This window comes from Falco naumanni, chromosome 5 (genome assembly GCF_017639655.2).
Source record: "Falco naumanni isolate bFalNau1 chromosome 5, bFalNau1.pat, whole genome shotgun sequence".
NCBI lineage: Eukaryota > Metazoa > Chordata > Aves > Falconiformes > Falconidae > Falco > Falco naumanni.
In genome coordinates, this window is record NC_054058.1 from 47,238,714 (window position 1) to 47,259,609 (window position 20,896).

General features: G+C 35.1%; 1 protein-coding gene across 2 annotated transcripts in view; it reads left to right on the forward strand.

Annotated features, from left to right (window-relative positions):
* Positions 1 to 20,896, forward strand: part of SCYL2 (SCY1 like pseudokinase 2) — a 41,313-nt gene that overhangs the window by 12,498 nt on the left and 7,919 nt on the right. The window contains exons 3-15 of one of the 2 annotated variants that reach the window (XM_040595085.1): positions 665 to 822; positions 4,515 to 4,659; positions 5,240 to 5,389; positions 6,019 to 6,240; positions 7,097 to 7,213; positions 9,443 to 9,568; positions 11,004 to 11,180; positions 15,344 to 15,355; positions 15,485 to 15,607; positions 16,865 to 16,978; positions 17,320 to 17,452; positions 19,271 to 19,389; positions 20,057 to 20,157. In XM_040595085.1, the coding sequence (XP_040451019.1) occupies positions 665 to 822; positions 4,515 to 4,659; positions 5,240 to 5,389; positions 6,019 to 6,240; positions 7,097 to 7,213; positions 9,443 to 9,568; positions 11,004 to 11,180; positions 15,344 to 15,355; positions 15,485 to 15,607; positions 16,865 to 16,978; positions 17,320 to 17,452; positions 19,271 to 19,389; positions 20,057 to 20,157 (1,697 nt within the window). The remainder of the gene's footprint in view (positions 1 to 664; positions 823 to 4,514; positions 4,660 to 5,239; positions 5,390 to 6,018; positions 6,241 to 7,096; positions 7,214 to 9,442; positions 9,569 to 11,003; positions 11,181 to 15,343; positions 15,356 to 15,484; positions 15,608 to 16,864; positions 16,979 to 17,319; positions 17,453 to 19,270; positions 19,390 to 20,056; positions 20,158 to 20,896) is intronic. The other variant, XM_040595086.1, reaches the window with a different exon arrangement.

The following is a 20,896-nucleotide window of genomic DNA, read 5'->3' on the forward strand; positions in this document are numbered from 1 at the left end:
AGAGATTGGTTGGAAAAACTATTTTCTCTGTTTTTAACATCTACTGTATTTCTGGGACTTCTCTTTACACATCTTTTAGCATTAAAAAATTCCTAATATTGTGTCATGTGAATGGTCTGATCAGATTAATTGAGTGCTGTGACTCTAAATTATCTTCCATGAATGTCTAGTTTAATATAGATCATACTGATTTGGAGCAGGACACTGAGACACAGGATACTGAGACAGGGTCTCATTTATTAAGGCACCATTTGATATGTTTAATGCCAAATGAATGCAGATATGCTCAGAATATTTTAATTGTTCATAGTTGATGTAAATGCTTTCATCTACTTAAAATCAAGCTGATTTCTGTCCTGTGGATCTGCTGCTGTGTCACTGTGTAGATATGGGTTGTAGTTTACATATTACTGTTTGTAAGAGAAGGAGCAGTAGTACCTTAACTCTTAAAATAGATATTCCAGAGGTTATATACAGTAACCTGTGTGATTATGACTGGGACAAAATAAGGGCAACGTGTATTTATATATACATTGAAAGACTTATCGCATTGGTGGGATTGTACTGTTGATTCAAAAAAATGTGTGTTTTTATGTAATTGTGTATAGGCTTTTTTTTTTTTGGCTGTGTTACATACTGAGTTAATTTTGTTGTTTATTTCTAGGAAGTGGCTGTTTTTGTCTTTGATAAGAAACTGATAGACAAGTATCAAAAATTTGAAAAGGATCAGATAATAGATTCTTTAAAACGAGGTGTTCAACAGCTAACAAGGCTTCGACACCCTCGTCTACTTACTGTTCAACATCCATTGGAAGAATCCAGGTAAACTGTAGTAAAGTTGAGAACAGACTTTCTTAATCATTGTTTTGTTATTGGACCTAAAATATCTGGAACATTCAACACACACATCTGATGAGATGCAAGTTTACTGTATTTACTCATGTGAGAATGGTATTCATCAACTCTCAGACTTCTTTTTTCCCCCCAAGCCATAGGATGCATTTTTGATGTGAATATAGTTGATCTAATTAATAATCTCTTACACGATCTTAGTCCAGTTGTAACTATAAGGCTACACATGACCCTTACAACATGAAAATGTGGTACGGTTTTCTTCCAAAATTTTGTTTATATATTTATTCCATTTATGAGATCTATGTACTTAGTGCATGTGAGATTGGAGATTTTTGGTAAATTGTATGTGTTGTGGCCACATACGTGCTTAAAAGGTCCTCACATGCCAGTCAAAGGAGACAGAATGTGTGTTTTTGTAGTGCTTGTTTATGTAAAGTGGTCACTAGGCACAATAATGGGTTAGTCTTAGAGATCTATTGTTCAACTGTAATGATAACAACACACTAAAATCTTACAAATAAAAAGTTTTCATGTTACAATATAAAGCTGATACTGAGCCTGCTGAGGAAGATGATGACATTTCAAAAGTTTTTTTCCAAAGTAGTTTTTCTAAATGGTAGCCTAATAGCGATACAGGTTATGTTTCTTTTCAAACTTCTGCGTTTTTGATTGTGTCTGTTAACCTGCATTTTTTCAAATGTGCTGGCTTCTAGGAGCTGATTATACTATAGGAATGATTCTTCATCTTTGTGATGCCTACCTTGGGGAAGATTTCTTGTCTATTCATAGATATCTTTCCTCCACTACTAAACACATTTCGCATTAGCAAGGGTTCAAAGCTGTCATGGCCGTATGGTTCAGTATGCCCCTTACAAAAGCCTAAGGAAGATTAATCAGGTAAATTAAAGACAGCTCTCAGTACTATACAACAGTAAATAAACTATTACGTGGTAAATGGCCTAGGGTCATCTTGGTCATAGTGTATGCAAGTGAATCCCAAGAGTATTCTCCAGGCTTCTTCCAAAAATTGTCACACCATTTCGATTGACTCGGCAGCTGTATCTGTAATTATTTTTTCCCTGAACTCTGCACTTCAGAAGAAGAGGCTATGATTCATACCTGGAAGTGTTAAGAAAGCTTTAATGCTGTTCTTGTGAAGAATTTAAGCCTTTTGAGTAAAATTAACGGTGTAGTAGTACCCTATGCCTAGTAGAAACACCAGCAGCACAAAATCTGTCTAGTTGCTTGCTGTGCCAGAAACTGATGTAACAGTTTTTGGAGGGGGTTCATAAATGAAAAATTTGCTTAGAATATTTGTGTGTGTAACCTTGTGCAAGCATGCTGTAAGATTTCTTTAGAATTGCACATTTTTTTCAGAGTGCTTATTCTTGAAGAAATCTGTCATGTGTTCCTTCTGGCTAGACTGTACCTGGTCTTTTTTTGTGTCTCCAAAGTAACATACAGTTGTTTCGAACTGCTTACGTTCACCCTTTATTCCTTTTTTGTGGGGCAAAGGGACACTTGGTGTACCTGCAGAGCTGAAGTAGATATAGAAAGAAAGGACATAACTTTCTGAAACTAGTGTGTAGCTTTTCCACTATTAGAATATTTCTACTCCAACTTATTGGTACTCACCATAATTTAGTGTAGATATATATACATTTTTACATGCATTTATATAATGAATAATTATTTATACTAAATATTTAATATAAATTTACTTATAACTGGTCTTGAATTCCAGTAACAGCACAGATGAGCTATATTATTCTATATTTAACTTGTTATTGGAGAAAAGGATAAAAAATCCAAATTATAAGTTCACTCATGATGTCATTACTACCCATTAAAAACAGTAGTAGTGTGAAGAGTCTCAGATACTTAATTTGCCAGTCATTCCATCTGTTGCTGTTTTTCCTGAAGCATATGCATTTTTGGCCATCACTTTTATTTTTAACTTGTTTTCTTTTTATTATCTTATACTGCATTTCATTTTGATATTATTCAGGGAACTGTTAAAGAAGCAGCACTGTATGGCAGACATAAGTTTCTGCAGTATTCAGTTGCTTTAATTAGATTTGGCCCATCCTTCTGTTACTCTGGTTTGGGTCCTTTTGTTTAATTAGCTCCTAAAGTAAAAAATAAACAGCCATCTTTTTATTCCCTCAAAACAACAGCAATCAGAGTGTTTATGTTATGAAAATGACGGACTAACTGTTCCCTAGGTATTTTCTATTATCTGTGCCTTAACCTTAACTAAATGTATAAGCTAAGGGCTTTGTCTTTCTGTGCTCTGATTCTTCCTTGTAATTACTACACAAACGAGTTTTATAGTCCTAGTTGTGTTAATAGAGACATGAAAGGGATGGTGTTAACAGAATGCTAGGGAGGAAGCCAAGCAAAGAATTTCTGTCAGGTTGGCTGACACGATTCAATATATTTTAATTTTCAGTTGTTTTTCCTTCAGAAAGGCCGTAGATGAAAATAAAACAAAATTAAAATCTGTATGAGTAATAAGAGGTTTTCATGTTTCATCAGCCTTACTTTATTTCAAAGAGCAAGCTTGTTAATTATTGAGATACATAATTACTGTGTGGTAGATTCATGCTGAGGGATCATGTCTTCTGTGATATTTTTGTGCAATGAACAAAAAGTTAGGCTTCTGTCGTCTTGCCTATAACTTTATATTAAAAAATATATCTTCATTACTGTTACTCAGTCTCACTTTTCTTTGTTCACACTGATGCAGTATTTAGTGTTCTCATGAATTACTCATCCTTAAACCAGGAGTGTATCCTACCATCCATATAATGCTTTCTTCAAGAAAACTTTAAAACAAGTAAGAAGTAAGGTGCAATGACTGTTCAGAGCTTCCATCGCTGTGCAAACCAGTATGAAGAATGTGAAAAATGACAAATAAATAATGTGGATAATGTACATTGTTTTCAGGACTTTGAAATAGGAGATTGTAACACTGTGTTTCAAAATCAGTCCACTTTATGGGTGAAAGTTTGCTTCATCTGTGCTTTTCAATCACTGTTGACACAAAAATGCTTAAAAAAGACTTGTAGTTTTTCATGAAGAAAACAATAGATAAAATAATGTAGAAAACAGTCACTTAGCATGCAAACTGCAGTTCATAGAAGTGTTTTTGTGTTTGCAGCTATTATTTTCTATTTATTTGCAAAGTAAAAGAATATTCAGGTGCTACCTTACATTTTATTAATGTTGTATCAGATAGTTATCTGACCACATTAAGTATTGCTTCACTCAGGGACATGTCAGTTGGGCACAGCTAAAAGCCTGATTTTACAAGTTTTGATAATAGTAAGAACTATTTCTTTGATTTTCCTGAATCAGGGCAAGAAAAAAATAGTTTTGTTAAAACTTTTTATGAAGCATTGTGTGCATCTTTAGTGATGTATGTGAATGTTAGAAAATAAAATAACTTCTAATATTTTTTGAGTACTTCAGATATTCATGTATTTCTCTTCAGTATAGTATTACTTTTAAGAATTCCAAACTTGAAATATAACATGGTTTTAGGTAACTTGGTGCTCTGGTAATGTGTAATACTATGTTTGTGTAGTTCTTTATTTGCAGTCAAGAGTTTTATTACATTTATTTACAAGAAATGTTATTATGTATTTCCTGTACAGGGATTGCTTGGCGTTTTGTACAGAACCAGTCTGTGCAAGTTTAGCTAATGTTCTTGGCAGCTGGGACAACCTACCTTCTCCTTTACCATCTGACATTAAAGAATACAAACTTTATGATGTGGAGACCAAATATGGTTTGCTTCAGGTATGACACAGGTTGTCCGTATAATTTTCTTGTGCTTTTAGTATTAATGGTTGTTTTATAAAGTTTGTAAACTGCTAAAGTTTTGTCTGTGTATAGTAAATCAGATAATTGGAAGTGAGAGTTGATAGTGCCCTGATCACTGTATAAGAGAGGATGAACCCTGGAGGCTCTTTTTGCATATTCTGATGCGGATAAAACAAAATCAAATGAATTTTTATTTTCCATATAAATATCTATGCTACAGCTGTCTCTCCCATATGTGAATCTTTTTTTTATCTTCTGTGAAGGAGCAGTAGCTCCCAGGTTTTATTTGGTGAATACGTTGGTCAACTTTGAAAAGCGTTATTATTCTTATGCTGTGATAGTTAATTAACATTAGTAATCTCATCTGCTGATTACCCATCTGTGTTGAATTTAATTCATACATAATTTTTAAGACATAGCCTAAAATAGTGGTGAAGAATTGTTTCTTAGTTAACTTACCAATTTAACCATGATAACAAGAACAGAATTTTTGTAAATGTATTATAGGATACTTGGGGTAATATTTAACCTGAAATGATGCTTTTTTTATTACCAGGTTTCTGAAGGCTTGTCATTTTTGCATAGCAGTGTGAAAATGGTCCATGGAAATATTACTCCTGAAAATATAATTCTGAATAAGAGTGGAGCTTGGAAAATTATGGGCTTTGATTTTTGTATCCAGTCGACAAATCCATCTGAACAGGAGGTAATAGATCTTTATAATCATTAAATTTCAAAATCAGATCTTTGTGTGAAACCAGTTTCATGACCTTGCATTTCAGTACAGAATCATTTACTTAATATTCACCTCTATATTTTGTTGGCAGGAAGTCTGAACATTTTGGCACGTGTTAATAAATTGGCACAGGTCTGGATTGAAGTACTGCCTTTGGTCATCACAGAAAAAAGGCGCCTGAGTTGGCTCAGTGGAGTCCAAATAGACTAATGATGGTTTCAGACAGAGTCTGAAGCCTGTGCCACTTCTGCTCACCTGCATGTGGGCCAACATGTAAAGCTACCTAATTTAGTCTTTCGCATCCACTCAGTGCCTGGTTGCTGCTGCCTGAAATGAATTCCCATCAGAGCTCATGTTTGCTCTTAACAGTGTGCATTGATTTTACATTACACTTCCCAGCTCTAATATTCAGACTTAACTGCATCAGCTAATCGCTCTTAAGATATGGACACAGAATCTTAGCAGTTTTGTATTACTCCATTTCTGTTTCATTCAAAATGGATTTTGAGTGATTTATTCTTTTTGGTGGCTTGAGTTTCTTTTTTAAAATGTTCTCTAAAAATCCCTAGTAAATGTACTTCCTTTTACTTCTCTTGTAGCCAAGGTTCCCTTGTAAGGAATGGGATCCAAACTTGCCATCCTTGTGTCTTCCAAATCCTGAATATCTGGCACCAGAATATATTCTCTCCGTGAGCTGTGAGACAGCCAGTGATATGTACTCTCTAGGAGCTGTTATGTATGCAGTGTTTAATAAAGGGAAACCAATTTTTGAGGTCAACAAGCAGGATATTTATAAAAGCTTTAGTAGACAGCTGGATCAGGTATTTATTCTATTTGTGACTATTATTCATTGATTTTCATATTTGAAAAGTTAGTTTTAAAATAGGTTTAAATATTTAGAACACAATACCAGTGCTCCAACATAAACAATCTGATACCTTGCATGCTATCTTTATAAGAAAAAAGAATCTTAGCAAAATATGGAAAATAAAAATATGTGTAGAGAAGGTTACATGTGCCATCTTTATAAACTACAAATTTAATTTTTTGCTTGATTTCTCTGTAAACCTGTTGAATGCTGGTTTTGTGGAGTAAGTACTTTCTTTACCTGTTGGGTGAACAGCATTAAACACAAGCCAGTGAGTGACCTATGATGCTGAAGGTGGCTGAGTTTAGAGTGATTTGATCATTTAACATTGCAATTGGTATCCACTTAACTATCAGCTATTTCACATTCTTTGTGGACTATGAATATTACCAGAACACAGTTACTTGGATCAGCTGCCATAAAGTATGTTCATATGCAAGTTTCCTTTCTCGTAACTTCTTTGGGTGCCCATTGCTTAACAGTGTGTACTGTGTTTTAATGTGTAGAGGCAGTATCTCAGATGATAACATGTACCTGGCTTAAAATACTGGGGGGGTGTTCTCTGATAAACTGAACCCAACAAGAAGTTGGAAGTAGGGGAGTGTGACCTGAAGTGGGTAGGCTGTTGGGAGACAGAAAGAAAATTATGAGGGTTCAGAAGCAATTGGGTTATGAAAGGGGAGAGGGGAGGGATATCAAAGGTGTGGGTAGAGAGACCATCAAGAGGACATAGTCCTGTTGTATATTGAAAATAGTTAAATGCAGGATTTTCTGACTTCATGGTGCGTGTGCTTAAATTACTTATGCAGCTGAGCCGTTTAAGCTCCAGTACTCTTCAGAATATACCAGAAGAGGTGCGTGAACATGTAAAGCTACTCCTAAACGTAGCTCCAGCAGTCAGACCAGACGCAGATCAAATGACTAAGGTCAGTTCATGGAAAATACAGCAGTCATAGGAAAGAGGGAAAATAGCGTTGGACTTGTAGAACTAGTAGAGCTATTTTAAAGTGTTTTCCTTTAGTTGAAATGTTAAATACTTTTTATCTATTTTGGAAATAATGATGTTAGTTGATGCCAACAGTTGTCCTTATGCTGACCTTTATTAATATGGAAGAAATGGGTGCTGAGACAGAATTTAGAATGTTTCAATGCCATGCTATTTTGTTGCTTTCCAATACAGCTGGAAGTATTTTCTGTGCTATGTTTTTATACAATTCAGTCTTTAAAACTGTATTGGAAGGATTTTAAAGCCATAAAATTTTAAAGGGCAATAAGCGTAAGGATTAACTTTTGGCTTATGATTTTTGGTGTATTCTTAAATATGCAGAAGAATAGCTTAAAATATATTCAGAGCTTACTTGCCATAGTAAAGCAAAAATTAATTGCAAGTAGGATAATTTAAGTTTTAATTTGACAAACTCTTCCTCAGCTTTCCTATCTGAGAGTAGAACTTAAAAACATGATTCTTCCTTTTCTTATACCCTATTTTCTCATGTATGATAACCTTTCAGGTTCCTGCTTAGATTTGCTTAGCTAAACAATTTTCTTCTTTTCCTGTCATATAAAAATGTTGTATGCAGAGAGAGAAATCTTAATAATCTTGACAGTTGGAGGAAAACAGCGAGTGAAGAAGGGAGGGGGAACAGGTAGTGGTTCTGCCAACATATATGCTGAAACATGGGAAGTGAGGAAATTGGCAAATACTACTCGGGTATCAACTCACTTGTCTGAAGGACCAACAAACACATCTGTAAATGGTTGTATTAAGCAGTATGGTTTTATAAAGATGTTAAGTCTTTTTTTTACCACATCTGTACTGCAGACTGAATTGTAGGGCAGGAATATTAGAGCTTCAGTTCTAAAAGCAGTTATGGCCAGCATGATGTGAGCTAAAATGGAGCTTGACATGGGCAAGTTTACTTTGCTAGCTTTAACTAGTTTGTGTTAACCTGTGTAGGATTCCATGATCACATACATTTTGGTGTATGATCTAGAAGACAGGATTTAAGTCTGCAGTGCAATCTAGCTTGAATTCTTTGCTGATAGATTATTCTCTTCTATCTTGCCCTGCTCCAGTCTTTTCTGATTCTTTTTTTCTTTATTGCCGTACTCTTACTGGCTTCTTTTTCTGCCTTACAGCAGAGCTTCTTTAAAGGTTGTTATATTTTTCTTTTATATTTTTTTTATTCTTTTATATATTTTCTTTTGCACAAATTTTTCAACCAAAACCTAGTGTCTAAATAGTCTGAGAGACCATGCTTGGTCTTTAACTGTTGCAAGCCCATGAGGTATAATATAACCCTCCCTAGCGGGAAGGAGGAATCTTACCCAGGCAAGTTTTTGAATGCAGAACTTTTGTTTCCAGTCTGTGTAGGTCTGGGATAGACACTCTTCTGTCTTTTTTGTTCATCTGCTAACTGAAAGCAGAATATATGGCGATGGATTTTTATATAAACACTCTTGTTATCATCACACATTTTTATCTTTCATTAATGATGAAGCAGTTCAATCAGTATTAGTTTGATATACCATGGCTATAGATGAAACCCCCTGGTATTTTGTTGGTGCCATTTTTATAAGCCTGGTCTATATATATACATTGTTATAAAATTCTTAAGAAGGCCTATGCCCTCTTTGCTGAAGTAATATAAATATGGGAGATCATGGGAGAAACTATAGTGGACAGGATGTCTGAACATTGGAGGGAAATGTATGTAATTACACATTTATTGCTTATAAATGCTTGTTGATACATTATAAGTTTCCAGAGGGGGGTAGCTAGGTCTGGATGGCCTAATAGGTAATGCTTTGTTGTAATATTAAATAGCATAATTATTCATAGGAGAAGTTTTAATCAAGGTTTTTACTTTTAATTCCTTTTTTGGTAAACAAAAAGTTAACTTAGATGCACATAACATGCATGATTTTCTTCAAAATGCTAGGAAAATTACATCTTAATAATCAACCTTTATTTGAGAATATTATACTACTTAGTATGTAAAAATGTACTTTTCTAATTGTTAGTTGCAGGCAAGTTATTGTAAAGGTTTACTGTAGTACACTGAAAAGGTAAATAGATGATTATATCTTGGAGTCTTTGTAACAGTTTCAATGTTGTCTCCCTCCAGATCACAAGCTTTTGATCTTATTTTTAGATACCATTCTTCGATGATGTAGGAGCAATGACACTTCAGTATTTTGATTCATTATTTCAAAGGGATAACCTTCAGAAATCGCAGTTTTTTAAAGGGCTACCAAAGGTTCTGCCAAAGCTACCTAAGGTATGTCTGTATGATGTCTTGAAATAGTGAGTTAAAAAATATGTGAATATCTATTAACAGTGTGAATCCTGGAATGCTGGACTCTATGTGGCATTGTACCATAACAGACTGCCATGAGACTGTTAGAACATAGTAGAAGAGAAGGGGAGATAAGAAAATAGTTGGTGTGGAAATACTCCTCAGCTATCAATAATTCTTTAAATGGAAAATGGCAAATTGTGCTATCAGTACATGTAAGGAACCATCTTTGCATGTCCTCTTGTAGTTCATCCCACTTTGAAAGGGAGTTGTCTTCTCTCCACTTGAAAAAGCTTTCCCTTTGTTTCCAGGTGCTATCATAGCTCTTTGAAGTCATCTTGCCACCTTTTCTCCCAATAAGATTGCTTCAAGTTTTTTTATAGCAAGGCAGTACCTTGACATTGGATGACGCAAAGCTGCCTTCCCTCAGTAGACTAAGTGCTTTCTTGTGCTAGCAGTGCTCAGAAACCTGAGCAGCAAATGTCTGTCAATACAGATTTTTTGTGTGTAGCGTTAGGCACTACATCTAGACTGACTCCTTTTCCTTTTGTGGTATTCTTTAATGTATGTAAAGCATAAAGCATATGTAATAGAAAAAAAGGGTTAGTTTAATACATAATAGAATAGCTGAGCTTCTCAACCATTGCATTAAATTTATTTTTAATTCTTTTTTTAATTACACAGTGCAAAATTCAGGCTTCATGTTTAATAGTGTCTTCTTTTTAATTTAGTAATTTTTTTCCTTTGATCAGAAATCATCGATGCTTTGAATTTGGAAATAGATGGGATGTGTTTCACCTAACTTTAGACAGCCACTGATTGACCTAATCATCTTTAAGGCATTATTTTTTTTTTCTATCATGAAACTATATTTTATGAGGGAAGGGAGTGTACCCTTGAACTGTGTATTTCTCTTCATTGAATTTAAAAGCACTTAAGGATGTCTGACTCTACAGTTAGACAATCACTGCATACTTATTTTGTCAGCAAAATCCAGTTTAGGAAATGTACCTGGAGTTTTATGGGATTATGTGTTTGGTTAGTGAGTAATGGGGTACTGAAAAAATGATTAATTTTTTGGGGTGCTAGGGTCTTTTTTTAAGAAAGCATATAGAATGATGTATTCATAATTCATCTATGTGGCTGAAGCTTGTATTTTCTGTACAGCTAATTGGCTTTTGTTCACCTTCATAGTTGTTATAGTCTCCAGTTATGTTTCGAGTGCAAGAAAAGTAAGCAAAGTAGCACAGTGTGAATTAGCTAAAGTATACGGTGAAAATGAGAGTTCAAAACTGAAAGTTATCTGCCTGCTTTTTTGCAAGTATCAGGTTAGTACGAAAGCTGTTGAGCTGTCACAATGGTAACTTACTGCAATGCAGTACAACGTGATGCATGCTTGGTTTTGTTTTTCTTTTAGCGTGTTATAATTCAGCGAATTTTGCCTTGCTTGACTTCTGAATTTGTGAATCCTGATATGGTACCCTTTGTATTGCCTAACGTTCTCCTAATTGCTGAAGAATGCACCAAAGAAGAATATATCAGGCTCATTCTGCCTGATCTTGGTCCTGTTTTTAAGCAGCAAGAACCAATCCAGGTATGTTAATATTCAGATTACAATTTTTCTCTTTGGTGTGGTTGTGGGTTTTTTCCCCTGAAAAATTACTATTTGTTCTATTTCCCTTTTCCAGCTCACACAGATTGCCCAGCCTGTCATGTAGTTGTCCAGGCAGTCAGTCTTGATTCATATGAAATAGATTTTTTCCAGGAAATTCACAAAGCCTCTACCCCTGCTTCTTTAGATGGGTTTTCTGAGGGAATATTTGCATTTATAGATGAGTTTAGATTAGCAAAAAAGAAAACACTTAATTTATCACTCAATTCTTATTTTTGGTTGGTTGTAGAAGATAAATTTATAACTATTTGATCACTCATGTAGGCAATCTGAGAAGGGTGGTACAGTACAATATTTACATATATTCTACCAGTAGCTGAACCTATGATTTTTTTTTTCTTGTATCCAGATTGCTGACAGTGAGATCACAAGGTGGAAAAGTTATAATTTTGACACTCTGAAGTGCTTCTCATTGCTGATAATAAAATAGTGTTTATTTGAGGGCTGTGCATGAATTTGTGAAATTTTTATCATTTTATTTGACAAACATATTGTCTAAATAAAATACACCTTTTTCTGTTTTTTACATGTGTAAAAGTAGTAAGACATTATCATTACTGCAAAGGAAAAAACACATCCTTTTGTCAACGCCACGTGCATGATGATCCCTGAGAATTCTGTGACAATGTTAGGCATTGTGCCTCCACAGATAAGACAGCTACGCATTTGTTCTAGTTCAACTTATTTTATTGCTGGATGCTGTTACTTCTCTGCAGAGCACTTAAGGGGCAAGATAAACGTAGGAGTGCGAAAGTAGACCTTCTATTTCTGAGTTTCAGAAAACAAGATCAGAGAACTTGCATACTGGGGAAGGGAGAAAGGGGACAAATATTTAACTGAGAGTACCTCAGAAAATTAGAACTACTTAATGCCGTTTACCTTTGGTATACTGAGGCTTTATGTTAGCTTTGTTGTTGTCTTGAAAAAATTAAACATCTAACCAACTGAAAGCCAGTGAATACCTTATTTGTGCTGTTTCATCATAAAAGGTAACATTGTGTTTTTCTAACTTTAACACCAGACTTGTGAGATAGTCCTCACTGCAAAAGGTTTGTCTCAAAGTTGTATCTGGAGCACAATGTGCACAAAAGCTGGTTTATTTCTTGAGAAATTAGAGGAGCAAAATACAGACTTGGGGTCATAAAGAGTGAGCTTTGCCAAGCTTTTCTGTAGCTTTCTAGATACTATGTATTAAATTCTTATGTTGACATTTTTAATGCACACTAAGTACTAGATGGCTCGTTCCACTATTACTTCTAGGGTCTTACTAGTATAGCTAAGTTTAAGTAATCTAGGACAGGTTTTCGAAGTTAATATACCAGGAATTGCGGAAAAAAATGCAAAGGTTCAAAATGCCAGAGGACAGAATTCCAGATCTGACCCTCCTTGCGCTAGGCAACAATGTGTATTTGTATCACACAGAGAGGGGTGGACGGGGAAGGTGCTAGTGTTTCTTCCAAATGCTCTCTCAAGATGTTTTAAATTTATATGAGGGGCCTGTTCCTTAGCTTTCATAGGATACTCGAGTTGGGAAGCTGCTGTAGTTCAGTATGAAGAAATTGTTATCCAGTGTTCACAACGTCTTTGTGTGAGGTGATTTATAGTATGAGAATGGAATATTTAGTTAAACTACTCATTCATATCGTCCTATTGGAGTTAGCATGGAGTAGCAGGTGTGCTGTTGTCATGGTTCACCCCAGGCAGCTGGGTACCACACAGCCGCTTGTGCACTTCCCTCGACCCCCACACCCCTGACCCCTTGCCAGCGGGATGGGGAGGAGAATCAGGGAAAAAAGTAAAACTTGTGGGCTAAGACCAATTTATGAATTGAAATAAAATATAGTAATAATAACAGTAACAATAGTAATAGTAATGAAAAGGAGAGAGGAGAGAGTAATAAAACTCAAAGGGGAAAAAAACCCCAAATGCACAATGCAATTGCTTAGCATCTGCTGACCACTGCCCAGCCAGTCCCCATGTAGCGATTAGCCAGCCCCGGCCAACTCCCCCCAGTTTATGTGCTGGGCATGATGTTCTATGGTATGGACTAGCCCTTTGGCTAGTTCCCATCAGTTGTCCTGGCTGTGCTCCCTCCCAGCTTCCTGTGCACCTGCTCACTGGCAGAGTGTGGGAAACTGGGGAAGTCCTTTATTTAGAGTAAGCACTACTTAGCAACAACTAAACATCCATGTGTTATCAGCATTATTCTTATACTCAATCCAAAACACAGTGCTGTACCAGCTACTATGAAGAAAATTAATGCTATCCCAGCTGAAACCAGGGCAGCTGTAAATTAACATCCTGGCTTAGTCTGGTATAACTTCCCAGTGTAGACAAATCCTTAATTTATATCTAGGGGAATCCATAGAGAGTTAGCCTATGATGTGCTGTAAATTAATTTTCTAATTCAGTACGCCAGAGTGTACCCTGAAAAGTACTGGGCTCTGTGTTAATGAATGAAACACTTTAGCATTATTGTTTAGAGTGCCGTCGCTGCTGCTTATTAGATGATATGTGTGAATCTGTGACTGTAACATCTTAGTTTCTATTTAAATAGATTAAAAGTATCAAATATGACCCTAAAAAGCCAAAACTAAAAAGGGTTCATTGGAACAGTGTGAACTACATTCTAGTTAGACAGGTAGAGATACCAAAACCAATTCAGCTTTGTGTTACCTTAATTGAAAAGCATTGACAGCCAGTGGAAAACAGTAGAAATACTTCTGTGGAATCTAAATGACTGTGTAGTACAATGTTTAACTTAAAAGCAGTCTGTTATATGTTCAAACATCTGGTTCTTATTTTAAAGGAGCTTTACTAGTTGTTAAGTCAGGTTTCATTCATGCCCTTTTCAAATTTGCAAAACAAATCTAATGATCCTTCTCCCAAACTGTGTGTTTAACTAACATAGAAACTGTCATGCCACAGTATTACATGGTTGCTAGACAAGAGAACAGTGTTATGAGCAGGTGTAGGTTTCAAAAATCCAAGTTTAGGACAAATAAAATTCTTTATTGAAGAATAATTATAAAATCTAACTTTAAAACTGATTTGGTCAATCTCACCCTAATCTTCCCAAATTTGGGGATATTGCATCAGAATCAATGTTCACAGAATGAATGAATCTGTGTGTGTATGTGTACAGTTTAGGTACTTGTAAATATGCTATAAGAAAACACATTAACTATGGTTTAAAATATTTTATTTTTCTTCCCTGTAAAGGAAAGCAAATGAAAGAGGGAAACTTGTAATGTGGTCTTGGTACACTTGCATTTCTACACTTTGATGCTTCTGTTTATTTGACATACAAGCACTGATTGCTATGTATTTTTAGGCTTAAAAATTGAAATCTTTCCCTCCTATGAAATATTTGGCCCTTTATTATTATTGCGATAGCATTCACCACAATTTATCAATCTAGCCTAAGCTGTTCTCGAGAAGGAGTCTAGATATCAATGGATAGTCAGTGTCACCTGTAGGAAGTTGTCTGACCTATCAAGACAGTGTCATGAGTTGTTACGTAGCTCGCTCTGTTGGAGACTGAGCCTGCATGAGTAATTTGGAATAGCAGCTAACTTTTAGATGGCTAAGCCTGAGCAAGGTGAATCCCACTGTGTAAATATGTTATTCTAGTGTTGCTTTTTAGGTTTACGCGATACGATTTTTTTTTTTTGTTTCGGATTTTTCATTTTATGATATACAATTCCCATGTGAAATAGAATAAAAGTATTTTGTGTGCATATAGTAGCTATAATATTCTTTTCATTGTATCCCTGTTTTGATTCTAGATACAGATGGATTACAGCTTTTATCTGTGGACGTATGGTCAAATGCTCTGAGGACAGCATTTGAGCCATAGGTTTTTGAAAGTTTAGATTTTTCAATAGTGATGTGTGTATAAAGATTTTCTGTGGGTGAATTTTAAAAAAAGACCATGTCGTAAATAGAAACAGGAATTCCTTATCCATTATGATTTCTTCTTTCAGAAGGATTAGTCTAGAACATGCATATTTTGTTTGATTTGTATTTGCTGTTTTTAAAATGCAATAATATGTCAAAGTGTTTTTTGTCTTCCATGCCTTCAGGCAAGCAACATGGTAAGTGATCACATTTAATGAGTTATATGAAAACTTCTGAAGTTCTTATGATATGATACAACACACTTTAACTTATAATTAATGTTTCTGGAGGTAAAACTTCTGACTGTTGAATTGTACTTCTAATAGATCTTGTTGATCTTCCTGCAAAAAATGGACTTGCTTCTAACCAAAACTCCACCAGATGAGATAAAGAACAGTGTTTTACCAATGGTTTATAGAGCCTTGGAAGCACCTTCAATTCAGATCCAGGTATAGTAATTGCAGCCTTTATTTAAAACTTTTTTTCTCTTTTCTTTAAGCTGATACGCCAACTTTTTCTATACTCATATGTTTGTTTACTTGAAAAAAATTATAAAGCTGTGTAATGTTCCTGAGTGTTGAAACAGATGAATGTTTTAACAAAGAAAATTCGTTTTAGTAAAATAAAATTTGGTTCCCTTATTTTCCAGAGACTAACTGTTTGGCTGTTGTTCTCATGCTTTTATCCCAAATTCTTACTAGCCACCATAGAAAAGTAGAATGTGCATTTATACTACATTGCCTGTGCAGCAGAAACTATGAAACTATGTGGGCATGCATGCCTTACCAATCACTGAGGGGTAGCTTACTCTGAGGTTCTGCTGGTAAGAATATGTGCTGACAGTTACCTTGGAAGGCCTAATTTGCTGTAAAATCATATTAATATACCTTCTGGTGACATTTTTATGTATCTATATTTTAATTTTTCTCTTTATGCTTTCTCTACCTTTCTAAGGTTTGGGTGGTTTTTTTCTTTAAATCATTCTTCTATGGGAATTAACTTCCAGTTACCCAAAGGCAGTCAGGAATGGGAGAGGGAGATAAATTATTTCTTAAGGATTTGGATAATCCATTGTGACTTTTACCTTTGCAAAACCTTTGCAATATTATGGAGAAAGGTTTTGGTTTCTAATTATCTGGTATGAGGTTTTTTCCTGCATCATTAATTCGGTTTTCAGGTATTTACTTGCAACATATACTTAATAAGTCTCTTATTTTTTGAGATTGAGCTGAAATCGGTGTGGTTTTTTTCTCTGTTGCTTTTGTATGTTTAATCTTGAATACGCGCTTTTATCTCTCAGCTTATCATTGTGCTGCTGCAGTGTTGGTAGTACTCATTCAGATTTGCTTGACTTATATAGGAAAATGTTACAGTTTGATGTAATAAAAGTTATATATAAAGGTGTTCTGTGAAAATGCAAGGTATTCTTGCTGTCCAAATACTTTATTAGAAATTTGTGAATAGTCTTTCTGAAATCCATTTCCAAGCTTATATATATATATCATGATGCTTTATTATTCTAGCTGGTTTTACATGAGTCTGATAGGTTGTCAGCTTAGTTGAACATAATATTTCCTTAGTATTTCTGTAAAAGGAAGGCTTAAAAAGACACTTTAAACTAATGTTGATCTTGAGTAATATAATACTAATTTTGTAATAAACATGCATGTTTCTTTTTGAACTTATGGGGAATTTTTTTTTTATAGGAGCTTTGCCTAAACATAATTCCCACGTTTGCCAATTTAATAGATTACCCATCAATGAAAAACTCATTAATTCCAAGAATTAAAAATGCATGTTTGCAAACTTCTTCTCTTGCTGTAAGTATCCTAATAATTTTATCTCTCAGTCCTCAGAATATGTTACCTTTATTTATGTTTGCTTTCTGTTGTGTCTTTAAAGGAAAGCCCATCAATGTGCTCTGATTTCTTCTTGAGACTTTTTTTTACCCTTTACAAATATAAAAGCACCATTTAATTTTTTAGTCTAACAGCATTTAAAGTTGTTAACAACTTATTCTGTTTAATATTTTGAAATTGTTGAATTGTGTTCCGTTGTAGTTTTAGTAGCACCCGCTTTCTTCTAAGTGTAAGTTTTGTACGTTTTTTTTGTTCTTAGGCAAAAATATGGTAAAGAGTTTAATTCTTATGATACTTCACAGGTCCGAGTAAACTCACTAGTGTGTTTAGGCAAGATTTTGGAGTACTTGGATAAATGGTTTGTGCTTGATGATATTTTACCTTTTCTACAACAAATTCCATCCAAGGAACCTGCAGTGCTAATGGGAATTTTAGGTAATTAATGCTTTTAACTTTCTCCTCTTTTTTGCTTTGATGTTGCAGATCTGAGAGCTTTCTGTGTTATCATTGGTAATGTTTACATAGTGTATTGCTCAAATGACTATTAAAAACTTATTGTTTCTGGTTCTTCAGTATGCCCCTGTTCAGTTACCTTATGTATTGCTGGTACTTCTGAACACTAGTACCTATATTTGTGGTCTTCAAGACCCAGTGTAGTTCTGACTGCTCATTGCAGTTCTTGGGCTGTGACACTTTCATAGTCTGTATGGTCCACACAACCAGAGAGGCTGTTTTCCTCAGAAGAGTATATGATCTGTCGTCTTTCAGATACTGAGCACCTTGCTGGAGACTTTAAGGTGTTATGTTGCCTTCTCTTACCACTCTTGCATGTCAGATGCTATAAATGGTTGTCTACAAATCTATTGCTCTTCACTGCAGGTTTTGTTAGACTCATTTTGTTGGACATGTAAACAAATATGGCTGCCTTTGCACTGAAATGGAGCGTAGTCTGGGTGAGGTTTCACAAAACAGCTAAAAATGCCTAATGGCTTGTTACTTCTGGGAGGGGAGGCCTTACTCGCAGTTGTGCTTTCCTAGTGCCACTCAGGTGCTTGCCTAACTCAGGATGTGTGATTTCAATAACTTGAATGGGCTCAAGGAGACCAGGTGACCAGAGCCACTGCCAAGAAACAGAGGTGCCTGCATGGCCATCTGGAAGACACTGACCCTTTCTCTTACTGATGGTGAAGTAGTAGACAGAAGGCATTTGTAACAGTTGAGCTGTACCAGCAACAGCCTTCATTAAGCATTGTAATAGTACGTGATGGCAGCATTATTTTGATTTGCTTAAAATCAGCGAGAAGGCATCTGTCGGTACTGATCTAAAGCTGCCTGTTTCCCTTAATCCTTACAGCTTTGATTTGTATTTGCTGACTGAGAACGAGGGATAGTGTCTTTTACATTAGTTGCATTACTCCAGAATTCTACTCGGATACAGTGGATAAGTGAACCCTAGTTTGGAAATGATTGGCTGAAATCAATTTTATATACTCAGGCTCTCCTTTTTTCTGGAATCATAATACCTTCCATCTTGTATGTGGTATCCTCTTTGGCCAGCTGACAGCTCTGTTCTAATACTAACCACAGAAAGTAAGGAAAGTCTCTTTTTCCTTTATGCTGCTATGTTCAGTGTCTGCCACCAGAGGTGGACTATTTCAGCAGAGGAACCTTCCTGTTAGAAACACTATAGAACTTGTAGGCTTAACACTGGAATCCTCATGCCTGTCAGTATTCTTTTTCAGTGACTTTAGAACAGATAAAGACTGCATGATTTCTGATCCTATGTGTAGCACAGACCCAAACTTCTAGGTAAGAGTCTTTGTAAAATGCAGTCAGAGAGCAGTGTGACAGTTAATCCTAGGCACTTCAATGTGCCAGGAGAGAGAGAACATACCCTTAGTTTCTCAGTGGCACCTTGTCAGTTTGTGGTAACTCAGTTGCTTGTGGTCTGTTCAAAGATGCATATTCTCATATCACTGACCAGAACAATACATTGACTAATACCAGGTTTCATAGCTGCCAAGTGTTACTTTGGACTTGCGCTTGTTCTGAACTGTAGCAAAGCCTCTTACTATAATATGTTTGTGCTGTGGATGAGTACTTAGCTGTTATGACTCTCTTGCTCATGGTTGTCCCTTATTGCACACAGTGCTGGTGTACGTTCAGATGATCAATACATATTTGAGCAAGCTACTGGGAGTTTGTTCACATTGTTTACTAAACAATTTTTGCTATTTTGATGTTGTATGCCAGGTATTTACAAATGTACATTTACTCATAAGAAGTTGGGAATTACCAAAGAACAACTTGCAGGAAAAGTATTACCCCATCTGATTCCTCTTAGTATTGAGAACAATCTTAATCTCAATCAGGTAGGAACATGACTGTTTTGCATGCTTTTTCTTCATAATTGGCAGAGAATAAATTTAAACTGTTGTCAGAGAAAAAGTAACACATTGCTGTATGTCTGTTGTAAAAACAAACAAAACAAAAACCTTCCAGTATTACTGTATTTGCATGTTTAATGCTTGTTATTTTTCAGTAGATTTAACTGAACTGGTATAAAGTTTCAAAATGTATACTGTCACCTTCCAAATATCCTGCAAAAGCAGTTAGCTACTAACATAATTACAATTCAAATTAAAAGCTAAAGTACAATCTTAATGTTTCTTCCCTTTGTAAATATTGCAGGTAATGTAGAATTGCAGCCATGTTGCTATGAAATAGTAGGAAATGGAATACCTAATAGGTTTTGGGTTTTTTTAAATTAATCTGGTAATATTAATCTCTGTGGGTTTTTTGTCTGCATTGCCCCACTTTTTGTTTTTCTTTAGTCATACGTATTTTTCACTGTTTCAGTATACACTCTTGGTTTTGGGTATCTAATGCAAGTTAGTGAAGGTGGATTATAAATTATTTTAAAATTGGCAGTTTATCTGACATTGTATAATGTAAGTTTTTTGAGGTATTACCTTTAAGTTACGTGTGTCTGAATTCCATCACTGCAAAATCCAAACTTCTTGTATATTTCTTTTTCAGTTCAATTCTTTTATTTGTGTGATAAAAGATATGCTTAATAGATTGGAGGCAGAGCATAAAACAAAACTTGAGCAACTTCATGTCATGCAAGAGCAACAGAAGTAAGTGTTTATTTTTGTATTAGATAAGGAACAAGTGAGCAGAGATAAATGTCAGTTAGCTTTTAGCAAATGTGAGAAAACTCTGGCCATAACAATAAAAAATAATCTAGGTAATTCTTAGTTCAGCAGTCAAGAATTTCCTCAGATGAGCACAGTTGTCAGAAGATTTATAAGTCCTAGAGTGAGGATAATGTTGTGATGTTAGTGGCTTTATAGAGTAAAATCTTTTACTTTTATACAGTTCAGTCACACTTTATTCTTTTAGAGTCAGTAATTTTTAATTCATTAAACATAAAAGTTCATACTGGGCTCCATTAGAACAGTTTATGTCTTGCTTTCTATATGTTACGTTGCTTTTCTGTAATTGCTGAGAAATAAACCATGCTGAAGAAACATGAACATTGCAGCCTTTTAGAAGGCTGTGATATTTGAAGATGTGGAGGGCTGTTTTATGAAGTCTGATACTAGCTGATATTTCTGAGACAAATTAAATTGGGCTACCTAAAGTCTGTGTCACCTTGTTCAAAAGGAGGAGCTAAGACCCTGTGAAATAATCATTGGGAAACCTTTACAATTTAGAATATTATAATTTTGCAGTCTCCTACAGGCATTCTTTAAAAATGGCAGTGCTTTCATAATGCGATTTTTTGTTATTGTTTAAATGCAGAAAAATAATCTGCACTGCTGAATTAGTGTTGTGGATGTGACTGCAAAGTTATCTTTTAATAATATTTATACT